This window comes from Scyliorhinus torazame, chromosome 3, assembly GCF_047496885.1.
Source record: "Scyliorhinus torazame isolate Kashiwa2021f chromosome 3, sScyTor2.1, whole genome shotgun sequence".
In the NCBI taxonomy this organism is placed as follows: domain Eukaryota; kingdom Metazoa; phylum Chordata; class Chondrichthyes; order Carcharhiniformes; family Scyliorhinidae; genus Scyliorhinus; species Scyliorhinus torazame.
In genome coordinates this window covers 303883794-303899509 of record NC_092709.1, presented here as the reverse complement: position 1 = coordinate 303899509, position 15716 = coordinate 303883794, and the positions used below count along the sequence as shown (strand labels likewise).

General features: G+C 45.3%; 1 protein-coding gene across 1 annotated transcript in view; it reads left to right on the top strand.

Moving 5' to 3' along the window:
- Positions 1 to 15716, top strand: part of haus1 (HAUS augmin-like complex, subunit 1) — a 57304-nt gene that overhangs the window by 12180 nt on the left and 29408 nt on the right. The window contains exon 4 of the mRNA XM_072497486.1: positions 6116 to 6244. Within this exon, the coding sequence (XP_072353587.1) occupies positions 6116 to 6244 (129 nt within the window). The remainder of the gene's footprint in view (positions 1 to 6115; positions 6245 to 15716) is intronic.

Here is a 15716-nt window from a genome sequence, read left to right as displayed (position 1 = left end):
TTGGCCTCACCAATGTCCTTTACAAAGGCAACATAACTTCCCAACTTCTACACACAATGCCTTGACCAATGAAGGCCAGCATGCCAAAAGTCTTCTTCACTACCCGATCTACCTATGACTCCACCTTTAGAGAACTGTGCACCTGAACTCCAAGGTCCCTCTGTTCCACGATACTCCCTAAGGTCCTACCATTCACGTGAAAGTCCTACCTTGATTTGACTTTCCAAAATGCAACATCTTACACTTGTCTATATTGAGCTCCATTTGCCATTTCTCGACCCACTTCCCCAGCTGATCAAGATCCTGTTGCAATTTTTGATAACCTTTCTCATTGTCTACAATACCACCTATTTTAGTGTCATCTGCAAACTTACTGATCATGCCGTGCACATTTTCATCCAAATCGTTGGTATAGATAACAAACAGCAATGGGCCCAGCACTGACCCCTGAGGCACACCACTAGTCACAGGCTTCCAGTCTGACAAGCATCCTTATAATAATAATCTTTATTAGTGTCACAAGTAGGCTTACAGTACACTGCAGTGAAGTTACTGTGAAAATCCCTTAGTGCCACACTCCGGCGCCTGTTCGGGTATACTGAGGGAGAATTCAGCATGTCCAATTTACCTAACAAGCATGTCTTTCGGTACTTGTGGGAGGAAACCGGAGCACTCCGAGGAAACCCATGCAGACACGGGGAGTCGGGATTCAAACCCGGGTCCCTGACACTGTGAAGCCGCAGTGCTAACCACTGTGCTACCATGCTGCCCATTACCCTTTGCTTCCGACCATCAAGCAAATTGTATATCCAATTTGCCAGCTCTCGCTGGATTGATTCCATGTGATCTAAACTTCCAGAGCAGCCTACAATGTGGAACGTTATCAAAGGCCTTACTGAAGTCCATATAGACCAAGTCTACCGCCCTGCCCCCATCAACCTCCCTGGTCACTTCATCAAAGAACTCCAACAAATTTGTATGGCATGATCTCCCATGCACAAATCGTGATGACTACTCCTAATCAAACCCTGACTTTCCAAATGCCCATATATCTTATCCCTCAGAATCTCCTTTAGTAACTTACCCACCACAGATGTTAGGCTTACCGGTCTATAATTCCCAGGTTTTTCTTCGTAGTCCTTCTTAAATAAGGGCACAATATTTGCTACCATCCAGTCTTCTGGTACCTCACCCACGGCTAATGATGATGCAAATATCTTAGCTGGTACTCCCACAATTTTTTCTCTAGCCTCACGCGGTGTTCTTGGACATACCTGGTCAGGGCCAGAGGATTTATCCCCCTTCATACATTTTAATACGTCCATCATCTTCTCTACTGCAATGCAAACTGTCCCCAATATATCGCCACTAACCTTCCCAGGTTCCCAAGTCTTTATCTCTTTCTCCATGGATCTCTTTCTCCATGGTAAACACAGGAGAAATATTCATTGAGAACCTCACCCATCTCCTACAGTTCCACATGTGTCCACTTTGGTCCTTGAGGGGTCATATTCTCTCTCGAGCTATTCTTTTTCCCTTGACATACTTAAAGAATCCCTTTGGATTCACCTTAACCCTCTCAGCCAAAGCTACCTCATACCCCCTTTTTGCCCTCCTAATTTCCTTCTTGAGTATACTCCTGTATTCCCTGTACACTTCCAGGGAATCCCTTGATTCCAGCTGCTTGTACTGGAGCCATGCCTCCTCTTTTTACCTGGCCAAAACCTCAATATGTTTTGTCATCCGGGGTTTCCTACTCCTGCCAGCCTTGCCCTTCACCCTAACCGGAACATGTAGACCCTGAACTCTAGCTATTTCACTTTTAAAGGCATCCCACTTGCCGGAGGTCCCTTTGTCCTCAAAAAAACTCCTCCAAACAACCCTTGCAAGCTCCTATCTAACTCCATCAAAACTTGCCTTGCCCCAATTTAGAACTTGCACTCGTGGACCAGTTTTGTCCCTTTCCATAACTATTTTAAATAGTAAGAAGTCTTACAACACCAGGTTAAAGTCCCAACAGGTTGGTTTCGAATCACTAGCTTTCGGAGCACTGCTCCTTCCTCGGGTGAATGACGAGGTGGGTTCCAGGAACATTTATATAGACAAAGTCAAAGATGCAAGACGATATTTCCAATGCAAGTCTTTGCAGGCAATTAAGTCTACAGGTCCAGATGGAGCAACTGGAGAGAGGGATAATCACAGATTAAAGAGGCATGAATTGTCTCAAGCAAGGACAGTTGGTAGGATTTCGCAAGCCCAGGCCAGATGGTGGGGGGGTGAATGTAATGCGACATGAATCCAAGGTTCCGGTTGAGGCCGTTCACATGTGCGGAACTTGGCTATAAGTTTCTGCTCGGCGATTATGCGTTGTCGCCTGTCCTGAAGGCCGCCTTGGAGAACGCTTACCCAAAGATCAGAGGCTGAATGCCCTTGACTGCTGAAGTGTTCCCCGACTGGAAGGGAACATTCCTGCCTGCCGATTGTCGCGCAATGGCCGTTCATCCGTTGTCGCAGCGTCTGCATGGTCTTGCCAATGTACCACGCTTCAGGACATCCATTCCTGCAGCGTAGGAGGTAGACAACGTTGGCCAAGTCGCACGAGTATGTACAATGTACCTGGTGGGTGGTGTTCTCACGGTACCATTACGTTGTTTACCTTGTAAGCTGCAGGAAAGGATGTACCGAAGCGTGATACATTGGACTACCTCTCCTCTGGTGCTACTTAAATCAATACTTCTGGAAAGTTTTAATCTTTTTTCTCCCCAGGCCATGTGTCCTTTTATCTTTGCTCATGAAGGCGTTGACTTTTTGCTGCTGTACAATTGGATGGATGCCAGGCACCCAGTATAACACACCCGAGAGTTTATTCTTAATTTGTAAAACTGTACAATAACTGATTATTCACTGACATCTTAAGTTGTCCTCATCTGTTGACTGAAGAAACACTTCATGCAGGGCCTGTGGATAGTAATCGAGAGTGAATCTTTCTGCTTCCTAATCCAGCACTGCTGAGGCCAGTCAACGTGCTGGCTCAGATCAATTATCTTAACACAGTAGGTAAACTGTACCTTTCCTTGTCTCGAGCTGACTCACTCAATAAACTCGCCAAACAAATCAAGCAATATTGCTGTTGCGTGTGTTATGTGCCAATTACAATAATACCCCTGGAATATGTTCTCTCTTTGATGAATAGATGCAATCCAGAAGGAGACCATTTAGCCCAGTGTATCTCTTCCGGTTCTTTGGAAAAACTATCCAGTTAGTCCCACACCCATAGCCTAGTAATCTTTTGCCCATAGCCTAGTATCTTTTTCACTTCCAAGTATTTTATCCAGTTTCCATTTTAAAAGTTGTTATTGAATCTGCTACCACCACATTTTGAAGGCCGTGCATTCCAGGTTGGAACAACTCGCTGTGTTCACTTTTTTCTGCCTCCTGTCTCCTGTGGTTCAATTGCTGTCTCCTTAATTATTTCAGCTCAGTGAACTGTGAAAAATATTTGGAGGTGGCAGCATCACATGGTATATACAGGCTGTATAAATCACTGCTGCCGCCACTCCCTCAGCGCTTTGTGCTTTTGTGGAATTGGTTTACTCTGCATTCTGTGATATTGTTAAAACGCCACCTAACTGTTGAGGTCTGCATCTTTATCCATGGCACATCACTTTTAAAATTGAGAATCTATCAAGTAGACCCAAGTCCAAAGAATTAAAAGGTAAATTGAATTGGTAAGTAATAGTTAGATGAACCCCAAGTTTGAGTATCTGGTGGCATCTGAGCTGAATTGGTAATAAGACTTTCTCTCCAACCCTCATATTATTGAATTCATTTCATGCAGGGATGTCTAAGATTTTGTCTTCATTGCTGTATTGGCGTAATCATGGAGCTTTGGGGGAAGGGTATTAGATTTAGATCAATGTGACCATACATTTCAAGTTGTGTATGTTAATAGATTTTGCTGTTTTTCTGAGTTTAGGAATTCCCCATCAAGTACATGAATGTACTAAGACTGATCCTCAAAACCCCCCAAACTCAAAGTTCAAACACTGAGTTGCTTGGATTTCAAGGGCCTGCTTGGTAGGACTAAGGGACACTGGCAGTGTTGTAAAGATTATGTTTGGTCACTCACTAAGAGGTCTTGAGACTTGTATGTTTAAGTATAAATCATTTATCATTAACCCATAACTCTGTACACATCCCAGGTACTGCTATGCATTGGTGATGCCTCCAATGGTGCCTCCTTTCAGACTCTTCTCCCAAGGTCCACTATTATGTGGCTCTATATATCATACTGTGGGTGGTAGTATTCTCTCGTCCCACATTAACCCTCGCTCCTCCGAACTCTCTTGTATTACCATGGCATGCTGCTACCGCTTAATAATAATAATAATAATAATAATAATAATAATAATATTGTCACAAGTATAAAATCATAGAAATTACAGTGCAGAAGGAGGCCATTCAGCCCCGGCTGTTGGAAAGAGCACCCCACTTAAGCCCACACCTCCACCCCATCCCCGTAGCCCAGTAACCCCAACCTAACCTAAGGGCAATTTAGCATGGCTAATCCACCTAACCTGCACATCTTTGGACTGTGGGAGGAAACTGGAGCACCCGGAGGAAACCCATGCAGACACGGGGAGAACTTGCAGACTCCACACAGACAGTGACCTAAGCCGGGAATCGAACCTGGGACTCTGGAGCTGTGAAGCAACAGTGCTACCCACTGTGCTACCGCGCCGCCCATAAAGGCGTATACCACACGTCGTAATGCCTTGGTCTAATGCCATATATGGCTCATCCTGCTGTACAAACATTTCAGAGCGATGCCTAGTACTCGATTAACTGCTCTTGATTTATTCCTGAATGGATATCAAACTCTAGTTTAAAATCTTTCCCTATTTAAATTCCTAGGTTCAGTTGTCTGTTTCAGTGCCATTTTGTATCTGTCCATTTTCTGGGTGACATGAAGAAGTGAAAAGGGGAGTTTGTATAATCCTCAGAACTAATAAATTGTTTCAACTACAGAAAGGAGTTCTTTAATTCAATTATCTGCTTTGAAAAGACTAAGATGTCACCTTGGCTTCTAATTGTTCAAATATTTTAATTATTTTCCCCCCTTAGACTTTAACTTCTAATTTTCCCCTGTTCTCCATTTTTCTTGTCTCTCCCCTTCAATGCTTATAGTTTTTGGATTAGACTGTCCCAACCTCCAAGTATGGTTGTTCCAACACCATCCTGACCTAACCTTTTCTATGTGGATTTCTTTTGGTGTGGGATTGAGAGAACAGTCTTGGACATTTAATGATCTGAATGAAATGGGTAAAATCCTGATCTCTCTCCTAAGAGAATTACTCAAAGCTCCTGTTGATCTTCACAGTGGGAGACCAGTCTGGCAGATATATTAGGAGGGCAAAGGGGGAAAAAAGTCAGCTTGTCAGAAAAGTGCATCAAGAACTTCAGATGATTATAGACAGAATGTCAATTGCTAAGCTAACAAAGATAGCTGTGCGTAAATAGTACTTTAAACGAAGTCTGCCAACAATTTCCAAGTAGATCAGACTTTAGGCCAGTGGGATAAGAAGAGAAAATGCTGAGAATACTCAGCAAATCAGGCAGCATCTGTGGAGATGAAACAGTTAACTGAAAGGTTTTATCAGAATCAGTGGCCAGTGAGGCAGGGGAGGAGGCCAAAATAAGTGATCCACACTTGGAATGTAGTTTGCGCACATTTTATTCCAGATTCATTCCTTCTGTAGTGGGGACTGTTGCAGAGTTAAGGTTCTGCCAACATTCCAATACTATACCAAATTAGAATCACAAAATAATACATGCAGAGAAGAAGACGGCCACTCAACTCATTAGTACCACTCATTGCTCTTCAATGGGGAACTTACATAATGAGCGCTGGCAAGCTGTTTCATTTTGAGTCATAATAGATTAACCTGATCTGTTCTCTAATTCAATCCAGACATAAAACATTTTACCACCGACCATGATTAGGTACCAGAAACCTGACACAGCAGGATCTGAATCTGGTATTTCCCTGGTTTGTTCAGCTGCTTGATAACATTTTCCTCTTGAATGCTTAAATTTTTCCTCCCTCTATTTTCAGCTTTGTGCTTGCAATAAACGATTTGACTTCTGACCGTACAGCAGCTGAGAACAGAAGTCAGACCCTTGTAATTCGTGACCTGTCAAAGAAGCTGACCGAGGCCATCAGTATGGAAAAGTCTCTGGAAAAGTGAGTGCTGAAGAGTTATTACTCCCTTATTTCCATTGCCCGTTTCTCTGCCCTCTTTCTTAATGTGTTGATTCCTTGCTTGGAACAGTTCCATACGGATTAGTTAATTCCTGTCTCTCCCTGGTGATTATTGTCTTTGTGTGAACCTTGGCCTTCAGAATGAAAGTTGGCAGGGAATTTGTCTAATGTCCAAAGTCTCACACATCTCACTTTTATTTCCTTAAACTGGGTACTGACATCATTTCTAATGGCCTTACTGCCTGACAACAACTAGTTTGGCACAGACAGGGAATCACACCGCAAACCTTGCCTGATTTGTTTGTTTGCAAAGCTTGGTAATAGTTAGATTATATTTATATATATATATATATGTAAATATCTGAGGTACACAAAAGGTCATCAACATATAGAGAAACCATATGCTCCAACCCTGCCCCCTCACTATCCCCCTCCACCTATCTGACTGCCTCAGCATGATGGCCAAAGGCTCTATCACCAGCACAAACATAGTCGTACATTGCTCCTTTTCCCCGCCTCAACTGGCGCACCACTTTACCTGTGGACAACAGATCGAACTATGTCTGAAGTACCTTCCTCCTGGCCAGAAGCACTGGGGTGGGATCTTCCAAATACTTGCCACCAACCTCCAAAATTTCATCTAACAGTCTCTGTCGCTCCTCCCTTGCCTCCTTCTCAACCTGCACCTTATGCGAGATTATCTCACCTCTCAGCACCACTTTCAAAGCCTCCCACAACACTGATGGCAAGACCTTCCCATTTTTAATAAATGTCAAATACTCATCAATTACCCTTGCCATCTTCACACAAAATCCCAAGTCTGCTAGCGACCCCTCATCCAAACTCCATTGGAAAGATGTGTTATAGCTGTGCCCCCGGGTCCTAGTCTCCCCTGCTAATGGAAACAACTTCCCTACATCCACCCTATCTAAGCCATTCATTATCTTGTAAGTTTCTATTAGATCTCCCCTCAACCTCCTAAACTCCAATGAATATAATCCCAGGATCCTCAGACGTTCATCGTATGTTAGGCCTACCATTCCTGGGATCATCCGTGTGAATCTCCGCTGGACCCTCTCCAGTGCCAGTATGTCCTTCCTGAGGTGTGGGGCCCAAAATTGCTCACAGTATTCTAAATGGGGCCTAACTAATGCTTTATAAAGCTTCAGAAGTACATCCCTGCTTTTATATTCCAAGCCTCTTGAGATGAATGACAACATTGCATTTGCTTTCTTAATTACGGACTCAACCTGCAAGTTTACCTTTAGAGAATCCTGGACTAGGACTCCCAAGTCCCTTTGCACTTCAGCATTATGAGTTTTGTCACCGTTTAGAAAATAGTCCATGCCTCTATTCTTTTTTCCAAAGTGCAAGACCTCGCACTTGCCCACGTTGAATTTCATCAGCCATTTCTTGGACCACTCTCCTAAACTGTCTAAATCTTTCTGCAGCCTCCCCACCTCCTCCATACTACCTGCCCCTCCACCTATCTTTGTATCATCGGCAAACTTAGCCAGAATGCCCCCAGTCCCGTCATCTAAATCGTTAATATATAAAGAGAACAGCTGTGGCCCCAACACTGAACCCTGCGGGACACCACTCGTCACCGGTTGCCATTCCGAAAAAGAACCTTTTATCCCAACTCTCTGCCTTCTGCCTGACAGCCAATCGTCAATCCATGTTAGTACCTTGCCTCGAATACCATGGGCCCTTATTTTACTCAGCAGTCTCCCGTGAGGCACCTTATCAAAGGCCTTTTGGAAGTCAAGATAGATAACATCCATTGGCTCTCCTTGGTCTAACCTATTTGCTATCTCTTCAAAGAACTCTAACAGGTTTGTCAGGCATGACCTCCCCTTACTAAATCCATGCTGACTTGTCCTAATCCGACCCTGCACTTCCAAGAATTTAGAAATCTCATCCTTAACAATGGATTCTAGAATCTTGCCAACAACCGAGGTTAGGCGAATTGGCCTATAATTTTCCATCTTTTTCCTTGTTCCCTTCTTGAACAGGGGGGTTACAACAGCGATTTTCCAATCCTCTGGGACTTTCCCGGACTCCAGTGACTTTTGAAAGATCATAACTAACGCCTCCACTATTTCTTCAGCTATCTCCTTTAGAACTCTAGGATGTAGTCCATCTGGGCCCGGAGATTTATCAATTTTTAGACCTCTTAGTTTCTCTAGCACTTTCTCCTTTGTGATGGCTACCATATTCAACTCTGCCCCCTGACTCTCCGGAATTGTTGGGATATTACTCATGTCTTCTACTGTGAAGACTGACGCAAAGTACTTATTTAGTTCCTCAGCTATTTCCTTGTCTACCATCACAAAATTACCAGCGTCATTTTGGAGCGGCCCAATGTCTACTTTTGCCTCCCGTTTGTTTTTAATGTATTTAAAGAAATTTTTACTATCATTCCTAATGTTACTGGCTAGCCTACCTTCATATTTGATCCTCTCTTTCCTTATTTCTCTCTTTGTTATCCTCTGTTTGTTTTTGTAGCCTTCCCAATCTTCTGACTTTCCACTACTCTTTGCCACATTATAGGCTTTCTCTTTTGCTTTGATGCATTCCCTAACTTCCTTTGTCAGCCATGGCTGCCGAATCCCCCCTCTGATAACCTTTCTTTTCTTTGGGATGAACCTCTGTACTGTGTCCTCAATTACTCCCAGAAACTCCTGCCATTGCTGTTCTACTGTCTTTCCCACTAGGCTCTGCTCCCAGTCGATTTTCGCCAGTTCCTCCCTCATGCCCCTGTAGTTACCTTTATTTAACTGTAATACCTTTACATCTGATTCTACCTTCTTTCTTTCAAATTGGAGATTGAATTCGACCATAATATGATCACTGCCTCCTAAGTGTTCCCTTACTTTAAGATCTTTAATCAAGTCTGGCTCATTACATAACACTAAGTCCAGAATGGCCTGTTCCCTCGTGGGCTCCATCACAAGCTGTTCCAAAAAGCCCTCCTGTAAACATTCAATGAATTCCCTTTCCTTGAGACTTGAGATTCGATACCAGCTCTGACACCAAATCTTCTTTTCTCTGATGGATGTAAAAGTTCATAGGCTTAGGCAGTTTTCAGCATAAAACATGAAGTACAATAGTACTTCATGGGCAAAATTCTCCCGAAACGGCGCGATGTCCGCCGACTGGCGCCCAAAACGGCGCCAATCAGACGGGCATCGCGCTGCCCCAAAGGTGCGGAATGCTCCGCATCTTTGGGGGCCGAGCCCCAACATTGAGGGGCTAGGCCGGCGCCGGAGGAATTTCCGCCCCGCCAGCTGGCGGAAACGGCCTTTGTTGCCCCGCCAGCTGGCGCGGAAATGACATCCCCGGGCGGCGCATGCGCGGGAGCGTCAGCGGCCGCTGACAGTTTCCCACGCATGCGCAGTGGAGGGAGTCTCTTCCGCCTCTGCCATGGTGGAGACCGTGGCGGAGGCGGAAGGGAAAGAGTGCCCCCACGGCACAGGCCCGCCCGCGGATCGGTGGGCAACCCCCCCCCCCCCAGGACCCCGGAGCCCGCCCACGCCGCCTTGTCCCGCCGTTCAAAAGGTGGTTTAATCCACGCCGGCGGGACAGGCAATTTATCGGCGGGACTTCGGCCCATCCGGGCCGGAGAATCGAGCGGGGGGGCCCGCCAACCGGCGTGGCGCGATTCCCGCCCCCGCCGAATCTCCGGTGCCCGAGACTTCGGCAACCGGCGGGGGCGGGATTCACGCCAGCCCCCGGCGATTCTCCGACCCGGCGGGGGGTCGGAGAATGACGCCCGGGGAGTCTGCTCTTTTCAGGTCTGAACATGATTATTCTAACATTGACTTCACACACCCTGTTGCTATACTTACAACCATTTAATCTATTGTTCTTTGTTCATGTGATGTGGGTGTCGCTCATCCCTAATTGCCCTTGAAAAAGTGGTGGTGAGCGTTGCCTTCTTCAACTGTCCACGTGGTGTAGGTACACCCATGGTGCTGTTTGGGAAGGAGTTCCAAGATTTAGACCCATCAACAGGATAGAAATAGATATAGCTCCAAGTTAGGGTGGTGTATGAGGGTAACTTGCAGGTGATAGTATTGCCAAGGGCTTGGTGGCCTTTTCCTTCTAGGGAGTAGAGGTTATGTTTGTCAGGTACTGTTGAAAAAGCTTTGTCGAGTTCCAGCAGTGTACCTTCTAGATGGTAAACATTGCTGCCACTAGGCCAGTGGTAGAAGGAGTGAATATTTAAGGTAGTGGATGGGGTGTCATTCTCCATCCCAGATGGTGTGAAGCTCCTGCCGTAATGCTCCTATGTTGAGATGATTGGCCTCCAACACATCTACCTTTGTGCTAAGTATGACTCCAGTTTGGAGCTTCCCCACCCCAGTTGTAACATGCCTTCAAGGGATAGTGTGTCATGCGATCCAGTTTAGTTTCACTTTTTTACTATTGGATTTGGATTTTATTGTCATGCCGTACCAAGGTACAGTGAAAAGTATTTTTCTGCGAGCAGCTCAACAGATCATTAAGTACATGAAAAGAAAAGGAAATAAAAGAAAATACATAATAGGGCAACACAAGGTACACAATGTAACTACATAACAACGGCATTGGGTGAAGCATACAGGGGTGTAGTGTTAATGAGGTCAGTCCATAAGAGGGTCGTTTAGGAGTCTGGGGCGGGATTCTCCGCAATCGGCGCGATGTCCGCCGACCGGTGCCAAAAAAGGCGAGAATCAGTCCGGCATCGCGCCGCCCCAAAGGTGCGGAATTCTCCGCATCTTGAGGGGCCGAGCCCACACCTTGAGGGGCTAGGCCCGCGCCGGAGTGATTTCCGCCCCGCCAGCTGGTGGGGAAATGACTTTGTCGTGCGACGCATGCGCGGGAGCGTCAGCGGCCGCTCATGGCATGCGCAGTGGAGGGGGTCTCTTCCACCTCCGCCATAATGAAGACCATGGCGAAGGCGGAAGGAAAAGAGTGCCCCCATGGCAAAGGCACGCCCGCAGATTGGTGGGCCCCGATCGCGGGCCAGGCCACCGTGGGGACACCCCCCCCGGGGCCAGATCGCCCCATGCCCCCCCCCAGGACTCCGGAGCCCGCCCGCGCCGCCTTGTCCCGCCGTTCGAAAGGTGGTTCAATCCATGCCGGCTGGCGTGGGTTGACAGCGGCGGGACTTCGGCTCATCGCGGACCGGAGAATCGCTGGGGGTGGGCCCGCCGACCGGCGCGATTTCCGCCGACCGACGTGGCGCGATTCCCGCCCCCGCTGAATCTCCGGTGGTGGAGAATTCGGGACACGGCGGGGGCGGGATTTACGCTGGCCCCCGGCGATTCTCCGACCCGGTGGGGGGGTCGGAGCATCGCGCCCCTGGTAACAGCGGGGAAGAAGCTGTTTTTAAGAATGTTTGTGCGTGTTCTCAGACTTTTCTATCTCCTGCCCGATGGAAGAAGTTGGAAGAGTGAGTAAGCCGGGTGGGAGAGGCCTTTGAGTATGCTGCCCGCTTTCCACATGCAGTTGCCATACCAGGCTGTGATGTAACCAGGTAGGATGCTTTCTATGGTGCATCTGCAAATGTTAGTAAGAGTTAACGTGGAGGTGCCGAATTTCCTTAGTTTCCTGAGGAAGTATAGGCGCTGTTGTGCTTTCTTGGTGGTAGCGTCAATGTGGGTGGACCAGGACAGATTTTTGGAGATGTGTATCCCTAGGAATTTGAAACTGCTAACCATCTCCACCTCGGCCCCATTGATCCTGACAGGGGTGTGTACAGTACTTTGCTTTCTGAGGTCAATGACCAGCTCTTTAGTTTTGCTGGCATTGAGGGATAGATTGTTGTCGCTGCACCACTCCACTAGGTTCTCAATCTCCCTCTTGTATTCTGACCCGTCGTTATTCGAGATCCGGCCCACTATGGTCGTATTGTCAGCAAACTTGTAGATGGAGTTGTAATTTTGCCACGCAGTCGTGTGTGCACAGGGTGGCACTGTGGTTAGCACTGCTGCTTGGGTTTGATCCTGGTTCTGGGTCACTGTCCGTGTGGAGTTTGCACATTCTTCCCATGTTTGCGTGGGTTTCGCCCCCCAACCCAACGATGTGCAGGCTAGGTGGATTGGCCACGCTAAATTGCCCCTTAATTGGAAAAAATGAATTGGGTACTCTAAATTCATTTTTTAAAAAGCCTCTCCATCGCTCTACTTTTTCCTCACTGCCTCTTTCTTTTTCTCCCCCTTAAGATGCTCCTTAAAACAAACCATTTGAAGCTTGACCTGCCCTAATATCTGCTAATATGACTGTCAAATTTTATTGGGTCACACTCCTTTGAAATACTTTGTGACGTTTTATTAATTTTAAACTGCTGCTTAAATGTTGCTATCATTGTCTCAACTAAATTCAGTTTTAACCTGAGGATGGTTTGTGGACAAAATTGTGACATTGTACTGGTGTAGGTAGGGGTGCTTTTATCTGAGATAACACCGTTGTTATGCCACAATTCATGCTTTGTAGAGAACATCAATATCCCATAGCTGCGTGCATCACCTTGACTGTTCGTCTAGTATGACCCAGCAGTAACTAAAAATGAAGCAATGCTTCTGCAGTGCAGATTGGAAAACCACTGGTTTATGGCTTTTATTGAAGGTTGGTGGGATTGTGGAAAATCCAAGTTTGAATTCTGTATCATTTAAAATCAAATTTGATTTGACTTCATCGGTCACTGGAAATCCGTGCTCATTATGAATGAATTAATTTAACTGGAGAAGGTGATTGCCAAAAATATTGATTTAAAAGGTTTCTATCTCACATTCTGTAGCCTATTGATTCATAAATTCATTCAGAAGATTGTGACATTGGAACAGGAACTAATTAGAAAAATCTTGCATTTATAACACATTCTCATGCTATCAGGATGCCCTACCCCATCACTATCAAATAATTATACTTCAGGTGTGCTCACTGTTATCGAGCTAGGATTTGCTGTGCTGTGTGGTTTATTAATGTAGGATCTAAACCCATAATTACATGACAGTCTCCACCAGAGGGGGTGTTACGATTTTCTCCAGGAGGCCAAAAGCCTCTTGTGGTGAACCAAAGCCACCAGCAAAGCCATTGTATCTGTGTGATCTGCAAGTGCTACATTGTGGGACCTGTCGGAAAGATTTCCATGACCCTTTTCCAAGTTCTGTTACCGCATGAGTTTCTTAGCTGCGCTTTGAGAGGTGTTCAATAGCAACCGTTACTACATCAGAGAAGCTTTATAAATTAAATCATCCTACGTATTACCAACCAAAATTTAGCACAGAGCCACATAGCGATGTTGGGCCAGGTGTGAAAAGTTTGGTGAAAGAGATAGGTTTTCGAGTGGAGGGAATTCTAGAGTTCCGGGCCTAAGCAGGTAAAGGCATGGTGAAGTGATGGAAACGAGTGCTGTGCGAGAGGGCAGAATTGGATGAGTGTAGATATCTGAAAGGGTTATGGGCCTGGAAGAGATTACAAAGGTGAGAGATGAGGCCTTGAAGGAGTTTGAAATAAAGGTTGACCATTTTAAAATCTTAGCTTTTGGGACGAGGAGTCAGTGTAGTCAACAGGCTCTCTATCCCCGTGGGTTGTGAATACTCCTTTGTTGAATATATTCAAGGTTGGCATAGGTGGACATTTGAGCTCTTGTGGAATTCAGGAATAAGGGGAGTAGGCAGCAAAGTGGAGTTGCGGCAGAAGATCAGCCATGATTAGATTGAAGGCAGAGCAGGCGCAAGGGGTCAAATGGTTTATTCATGTTGTAATTTTGTTCATATAAGCAGAGGGTGAATGAGACTTCATGTGTGTTGAGGGCAGCAGAATGTTTGATGAGCTCATGTTTTTTTTAAATAAATTTAGAGTACCCAATTTTTTCCCAATTAAGGGGCAATATGGCCAATCCACCTACCCTGCACATCTTTGGGTTGTGCGCGTGAGACCCACACAGACACGGGGAGAATGTGCAAACCCCACACGGACAGTGATCCGGGGCTGGGATCGAACCCAGATCCTCGGCGGCGTGAGGCAGCAGTGCTAAACATTGGGCCATCGTGCTGTCCTTAGAAGTCAGTTCAGGGATTCTCAGAAGACTGAGGGGAAATTATTTTTGACAGACGCTGGATGTTACGATTCTGTGAAATGGGAAGAAGTGAGCCTGTTGGAAGCTGGGAGTAACTTTGGACACCAGAAATAGAAGCAGGGCTAGACCACACAGCCCCTGAGCCTGCTCTGTCACTCAGTAGGATCGGAACTGATCGTGTACTTCAACTCCATTTTCCTGCCTGCTCCCCAATCCCTTAATTCCCCAAAAGACCAAAGACCTGTCTATCCCAGCTTTAAATGTATTCAACAATGGAGCATTGTAGGAATCTACCGTACGGTTGAAGTGTAGTCTCTTATACACTTCAAAACTCAGTAGAATTTAAGTTACACTTCTCGGATGCGAAATAAAAATCTTTTATTGTGTCTATTGATTATAATTGAGAGACTGAAATCTTCTTGTGGTTACAAATCAAATGTTCTCAATAAAGCCCTTGCCAGCAAAAGACTTTAAGAGATATATTTGGCTTAATGGTTTACAAGCAGATTTAACTTTCAAAATACAGTAATGGTTCTTTGCTCAAAGCAAAACAGCTTGCGCAGACTTTAAGAGTTAGAATGGAAATATGAAAATACGAAATAAGGATAGCAAATAGTTAGGTAAAAGGTATGGAGTGATTCTGGATGGAAAATGTATGCCCGGACCTCTATGTTTAAAGAGAATGTTATCAGTCTGACTCCATCTGTTCCTACCCTTGGAATGTGCTGATTGGCTTGGATGGGTCTTAAATGCAGTTGGTTGGATGGTCAGTTGTCAATCATCAATAAGCAACATTTCTGAAGACATGTTGCTTTTTAGATGCTTGTCCTGTATTAGAATGTGATATATTCTTTTAATCAATTCTAGTTTTTACTGGTTTCACTGCTGACTGCGATATTATCTGTATTCTGAACAATGTTGGGTCCATGTAGTCATGGCGACCGTTATCAGATTGTGGTACGGCTGCATAACCTTTGCAATTCTGTTCATTAGAACAATGGACAGTTTATAATGTCAATTTAACTTTTCAATAAAATGTTGCATAAGCTTTAGCTAGTTTTTAGATGTTTCAAATTCTGTACTTTTGCCACTGCAAATCCTGCAAGCTGTGTGTTTTTGTAATCTAAGTTATGCTTGAAGTTTTATGATGAAATCCATTTTAAAATGGATTTTAATCTGGGCTAAATTAATGACCCTTCTACCTATCTGAAATAGCCAGTTCCCTTCAAGCATCCATCACACTCTGCGGCAGAGAATTCCAAAGATTCAGAACTCTTTTGAGTGAAGTAATTTGACCTCCTCAGTTCTAAATGATTGGCCCCTTATCCCGAGACTGTGCCCCAGCGTTTTTGATCCCTGACCAGTGGAAGCAATCTCTTTACC